At 34.2% G+C, this 7,203-nt stretch overlaps 1 protein-coding gene across 2 annotated transcripts in view; it reads right to left on the reverse strand.

The window, feature by feature from the left end:
• Positions 1–4,493: 4,493 nt before the first annotated feature.
• LOC107700939 (membrane-spanning 4-domains subfamily A member 4A-like) overlaps positions 4,494–7,203 on the reverse strand; it is a 17,877-nt gene continuing 15,167 nt past the window's right edge. For both annotated transcript variants that reach the window (XM_016502815.1, XM_016502813.1), the window contains 5 exons: positions 6,753–6,875; positions 6,609–6,665; positions 5,885–6,052; positions 5,329–5,466; positions 4,494–4,592 (listed from right to left, as the gene is read on the reverse strand). In XM_016502815.1, the coding sequence (XP_016358301.1) occupies positions 4,584–4,592; positions 5,329–5,466; positions 5,885–6,052; positions 6,609–6,665; positions 6,753–6,875 (495 nt within the window). In that variant the 3' untranslated portion in view covers positions 4,494–4,583. The remainder of the gene's footprint in view (positions 4,593–5,328; positions 5,467–5,884; positions 6,053–6,608; positions 6,666–6,752; positions 6,876–7,203) is intronic.

Below are 7,203 nucleotides of genomic sequence, written 5' to 3' on the forward strand. Positions count from 1 at the left end.
TGTGTGTGTGTGTGTGTGTGTGTGTGTGTGTGTGTGTGTGTGTGTGTGTGACATATTAAAGAACAGGCTTAGAGCTACTGCCCCCAGATGGCTCATTTTAGATAACACAAATGTTTTTGCCTTGTTCACTGACTTAATTTAAAAAATGCTGTTCATGTACATGATGTTCCTGATGAAAGTAGGAGATCATATCATACAGTATGTAGAATATGACTTAGTGTTTATCTAATAGTTTATTTGTTCATGACTATGCACACAAGCCTTCTCCCTTTCTGCAAACACACATCAATCTAAATGAGTCTGGCCTTCTTAATAAGCTCTATTGGCTTGCAGACTCTCATTCATGTTTTTCCACATTTGATTAAACAGATCTATGTACAATGTAAATAAAAGTAATTTTCTGCTGTAGGACATTATCCGTTATTCAAAGTCAGGGTACTTCTTTTTTTATTTTGATGGAGCATGTTTGATTTAGTTGTAGTTAATGTGGTCGTTACTCATGCATGAATCCAAATGACTCCACTAGTTAAGGTTAACTTCTCATTGGTTCAGTTCGTGATTAGTTCCTGTCCTTACTAGTCATTAGATCTTAAATACATAAATTATTCATTTAGAATCTTCATCATTTACATCACTTATAAACAGGGGCGTGTTATGCTGAGTTTTTTCACTAAAGTATATACGTTTCTGTGACTTTGCAAGGTTCTTTTATAACATTCAAATACTAATTCATGATTCTCAAAATAGGTTTTTAATTTTATTTGCTCATTTGGCTGGTTAGCATGGGCAGTTAGTCCCTTCTGGTATAAATGTCGTTAAAAAATAATCTGGTTATCAACACAGAATATAATTTTATTTCACAGTTTATTTCTGAACATTGGACTATACCTTAATAGAAGAAACATACTGCATTGTGCTTGTTTTTCTGTGTGCATACATGTTTTGCTATACTTGTGAGCCAGTTTTATTCAATGTTTTCACAAATATATTTTTGTTATATTAGTAGTAGTAACCTGACTCGAAAGACTCATAAATCAGTCTTTAAAAATAATGTTGGTTGCACTTTACTTTACAGTATGTGCACTTACCTGTACTTATAGTGTTCTTAAGAAAGTATAAGGTAACTACATGGGTTAGGGTCAGGAACATGCAGAGTTCCTGGGGGTAGGGGCTCAAATGTAAAAAAGCGGGTATTTATATATGGAGTATTTCCAATTTAACAATTACTACAGTAAAATTATATATATGCATATTTATAAAAATAAAGTCCTTTGTGTGTTCTTGAACTTGAATTGCATACACTTCACGTAATAGGCCTGTTGGTGGCACTTGGGCTTCATTTAACCAATGGTAAACCAGGGCTGTACAGTGCTACAGAAAAACTGGTCTGTGCGATGAATAAATTTACCACTGTAGCACGGGTGCGAAAGTAAACAGTTGAGAGAGAAACGAATGGAGCTCTTAAAGGGACAGTAGCTACTAAATATGCTGCCACCTGTAATTAAAGGGATAGTTCACCCAAAAAAAATATTTCTGTCATTATTTACTCACTCACATTTTGTCCCAAACCTGTATTAACGGTATATGTCAGTATGTAAGGAGTAAATGAAACGTTCCTTAAAATTGATGTGAATTCTACTTTAGCAATTTCAAGAAGAAAAAAAAACTGAAAACAGAGAGTGGCTACATAGTTTTTACACTGTTCCACTTCACATTGTCCAATGAAATTTAAGCTTGTTTAAGAGGCACACAATGCACAATGCGATGTCTCTGACTTACAGATATAAGTAGAAATAAACAGGTTTTGAGTATACCGTTACTCTTTTGTACACACAATATTGACCACAATATTATTTTTGATAACTGTTGAAAGAGGGGCACTTTTGGTTAATTTTGGAAAAAGGGCAGGGGGCTTGAGCTCTCTGCACGTGCCTGGTTAGGGTTATGTTTAGGGTACGTTCAGGGCTAGTACCTAGTTATTACTCAGTTATTGTAATTACTATAACCAAGTACATAGTATGTACATGTGGAACAGGACTGTAAAAAAAAGTGGTACCATAACGTCAACATGAAGTTGACATATAGTACATATAGTTCTCAACTTTATACGGCCCTTATATAGCCTTTACGGTCTATGATCCTGCATAGTTTAGCTCCAAACATGATCAACTCACCTTTGCCTGTCATTTTTTTTAAATCCCAAAGGGCTTGCTCATTTTTGTTTGATCAGGATTATAACCAAACGTTGCAGGTCAATTTTCCAATAATTATAAAATATTCACAAATCTTCACAAGTCCTTCTGAAGCTTCAAAGTTAGAGTCCTGCTCAACATTAAACACCTGAATATGATGGTCTAGTAAGTGCATATGGCTATGTCGCAAATGTTTCTGCCCCAGCAGTCACAACATGATTAAAATTATAATTTGAAGAATGCTATATATTAAAAAGCTTTACATTAACTGACTTTCTATTAATGCAGCACATGAAATGACAACCATCAATGGTTTCATGTTTTACATTACACACAGTTTAGCATTATGTGATTCATTTACAACAAAACATAAGAAAACATGTTTTGTTTTTCCTATTAAGGATGTCTTTCCTAATAAAAAAAGCACCCAATAATTGACTTGTAGTTCCTAAACCTTTTTCATAAACAGGGCTGGTCTTTGGGCAGTGTAAAATGAACAGTTTAGGTGGGTGACTCTTAAAGGGATAGTTCACCCAAAAATGAAAATTTGATGTTTATCTGCTTACCCCCAGGGCATTACCGCCACCTATCTCTTAAATGGACCATTGACACTCTATTTGAGAGATAGGTGGCGGTAATGCACTTATAAGTCTGCAATCTGTCGTAAAGCAAGAAGAAGAAGAAGACGCGTCACGCACCGGCTGTTGAGAATGCACTCAGGACAGTTCGAACATTGCGGTGAATCAGAGGTAAAAAAATTATATAAATACTGTTCAGTTTCTTGCACAGACCGATCGTTTCGTGTATTTACACATCAATGTATCGTCACAAGCCGCAGGGTTTAATTTGGTTTTGTTTGTGTATGTTTTTTTGACTCTCAAAGCCGTGATTCCCATTCACTTCCATTATATGACTGACAGACTGCAACGGTTTGAGTTAAAAAATCTTCGTTTGTGTTCTACTGAAGAAACAAAGTCACCTACATCTTGGATGCCCTGGGGGTAAGCAGATAAACATCAAATTTTCATTTTTGGGTGAACTATCCCTTTAACCACATACCTGGAGGGAATATTGTATATTTAAATATATATTGGTTGTTGAGATAAAACTGACTAAATCATTTACCAAATCAGTGCCACATTGACCATTGTGAGTTTGAGTTTGCTGGTGGCTTTGCAGGCAAATGCTGAGCTAAAGATGGAGATGATGAACTGCAGAACACCAGCAATATTCCAAGGATCCCCTTGGAAAAAAAATCAACATGCCCATATATAATGTTTTCACTGGCCAACTTAATTTTATTTTGTAAATATATACAAATTTTGATGGCTGCAAAACACTCCAAAATCGTTAGGACAGAGACATGTTTAACACTGTGTCACATCAATTTTCCTTTTAATTACAATGTTTAATCGTTTGGCAATTGAGGATACCAATTGTTAAAGTTTTGCAAGCAATTTTTTGTCCAATCTCACTTGATACAAGACTTCAGATGCTTAGCATTCTGTGATCGTCATCATCTGATTCTCCTTTTCATGAGGCCAGTCTAGCACATTCACTCTGTGTGCACGAAACCACACTGTTGTAGCACATGCAGAATGAGCCCTGCCATTGTCTTGATCTAATAACCATGGACTTCCATGGAGTTGGCCAGTTGCGGATGCCATCCACCTTCCTCTCGTCCATGAAGATGCCATGTTGACTGATGTTGTAGATGAGAAACAGGATTTTGGACTGATGTAACTGATATTTCTCGGTACAGGTAGAACTCTCAGTTTCTGGAGGACCTGGAGAACCCTAACCCTAATAAAAATAAATAGTTATGTCTGATAACACTGTTCTCAGTAACTAGTGAAAATACACAACCCTGTTTTTTTATATATAGAGCTATACGGACATCTAATGGCTACACCAAGGTATTACAGATGTTTTCCCCTCACAGATGTTTTTTTCCCCAGTGGCGCTAACCTGCCTCATTCAATGGATTTTAATTACTTTTGCACAATTTGAACTTAAATACTGCATGAATTGAAAACAAAATATCAATTGTGAATATTGTTTAGTAACATGAAATCCCTTCAAAATACCAAAGAATAAAGAAAAAAAAACATCACTGAAATGAAATATAGTACATTCATTTCATAAAAATAAAATTTTTATACAACTATATGGTTTCCGGTCTGTTTTGACCACAAACAACATGAATGTGACTCCTAAATGAACAATATCAGAAAATAGTAATAATAAAATAAAATGAAATAATTATAATAATTATGATGATGTTGATGATGACTATGATAATATAAAAAAACTGGCGTAAGTTATCAGAAACAACAATACGAGTTATTAGTTCCTTGCAACTTTTGGACAGTAGGATCTCCTCATTGTGACTCAGTATCCCTGGAAAGTAATAGACACAATATGTTAGTAAACAAGAGATTCAGACTAATTTTCAGTTAATGGGCGCTTGACTGATTGCACAGACACTATTGGAAGAGAGCTAAACTGGATGATGACATCACTGAATCATCAATGAATTGACTTTAACTGAAAAAATGACTATTTTCTATTGTCCTCTTGCATTATTGACAAACTATTTTCTTGTTTGACACTGTAAAGCTGCTTTGACTTAATCTGTATTGTATAAAGTGTTACATAAATAAAGGTGACTTGACTTGACAAGTAAGTTCCACACACCATAACAACTGTTTTTATAGGCTATGTGAGGAATAACCAGGAAAAGCCCATTGTCACACTCTTCACCAGTCTACTTGAATGAAAAAGGCTGTAGTTTACAATAAAGTATGCTGTTGTTTTTTTATTAGGAGTAAATACGTTATGTTATATGTAGCATAACTACATTTCAACATTACAAGTTTAAAGATAGTTAATTGTAAATTGAACTAGACTATAGAAGACTATTATTATATTATTATTACTATATTATGTAGTAGAATACAGTTTACATTGGACCATATTATGGTCACTTTATAATTCCTATTTATTCTGCTAGCTTTACCATTGTGGTTGTGGCTTGTTTAATGTAAATTAAAATACATGCATGGATAAATCTTACTGCCATTAATTATATAATTATAGTAATTACATCACCATTACACCACTAAAAAACATTTACCTGGTTTAGTGCCACATTGACCACTGTAGAGTCGGTGTTGCAGGTGGCTTTGCAGGCAAATCCTGAGATAAAGATGGAAATGATAAACTGGAGGATGGAGAACACCAGCAATACTCCAGTGATCCCCATATTATTGCTCTAAAAAAAAAAAAAAAGGAAATTCAACATTCCCATATGAAAACAGTTTAGCGAATAATATCTCAGCAATTATACTGAGTGAATTTCTCAATATTATTACATTACTAGGAGGCATCATATGCCTTTCAAACTCTTGGAACATATCTGGTGCACAAGTCACATGGACTATTTTTTTTCTTGTTTTTTTTATACTTTAGCTGTGCTTTTATGTCATTTTGAAGGAAATTTCCAGTCCATAGTCATTATAATTGTATGGAAAAGAGTGATCAGCACAATCTCTATTAGTAAAATTAGTAAGTGATGACACAATTGTCATTTTGGATTGAACTATTAATTTAACCAAATAAAACAGCAATTAAAAACTAAAAACAAATTTAAACAGATCATATTAATATATTGCAAATTGTACATTTAGTACCTTCAATTTTGAACAAATGACAGTGTCAGTACGATTGTCGTTATAGTCGTAGTTATAGGTGCATCTTCGATAGGGCGTTGAAATGTGATGTATCTCTATGGCCATCAGAGTAATGGCGATCGCTGCAGTTATGGCACTGATCACATTCATTCCAAGAGAGGCTTTCACCTACAGGAAGAAAGGCTGATGCTTAAAAGGTGACATATAGTTATAATAATGGTGTACACATGTAAAATGGCTTGAAAACTGAAAATGAGTCAGATGTTCTTTTAGTCCACATCCTTTTAGTGGTAAAAGGGTCTCGTGTTTCAGACTACTGTGGTAAAAGAGAGTTTATCATGGAAAGTTTTGTGGTTGCATTTTATTCTGTTTACACAAATGTATTAGGGTGACTAAAATCTCCCTTAAGATGTTTTTTTTTGTTTTTTTTATTACTCATCCCAAAATATATGTTGATCAAAAAAATATTTATTTTTTCTTGAATACTGGAGCATCTTTTTTTTAAATATAGTTCTCATGTAAATACAAGTTACATAAAAAGCTGTTGTTCTTTTTCGTTTTAATTCAAAATTATGTAAATATTAAGGCAGCGAAATTTATGTATAGGAAAATTGTGTTGATTTTGTTGCTATTTGGTTTTTAAGAGTTTGAGAATAAAATCACAAAGTCCTTTTACCCCGTAGCCCCACTGTACCCTACTTTTCAGCACATTATATATACATACCACACACAGATGAAGTTTTTTCTGCGCTGCAACAGACAGAGAGCCAGCACTGATGTACTGAGAAAGACACACAGGACATGTTAAAGTTCATTCTGGAAATTAGAATAAGAAGCTAGAAAGCAAAGACGTGAAAAAGAAACTTACAATAAGGGATCCCCAGTAGGTGATGCCACTAAAGATAAAAATGGGTGACTCAAAGGTATTGATACTAGTGGTGCATACAATACCAAACAAGAAAATCACCACTCCAATCATTATCTGGACAGTCTAGACAAGGAAGATATGGGTTAAATGTTTATTAATTTTTTATTTATTTATCTTTTTCCATAATGGTATATCATTAATGTTTGAAAACACACACACACACACACACACACACACACACACACACACACACACACACAAACACACACACACACACAAAGGAAAGCTACAGTAATGTTTTATGCACTACAGCCTTAAAGCAATCAGAATGGCACACATACAGTGGTGTGAAAAAGTGTTGGCCCCCTTCCTGTTTTTTTTTATTTTTTGCATATTTGTCACACTTAAAAGATTCAGATCATCAAACAAATTTTAATATTACACAAAGATA

This window comes from Sinocyclocheilus anshuiensis, unplaced genomic scaffold (assembly GCF_001515605.1).
Source record: "Sinocyclocheilus anshuiensis isolate Anshui unplaced genomic scaffold, SAMN03320099.WGS_v1.1 scaffold438, whole genome shotgun sequence".
Classification (NCBI taxonomy): domain Eukaryota; kingdom Metazoa; phylum Chordata; class Actinopteri; order Cypriniformes; family Cyprinidae; genus Sinocyclocheilus; species Sinocyclocheilus anshuiensis.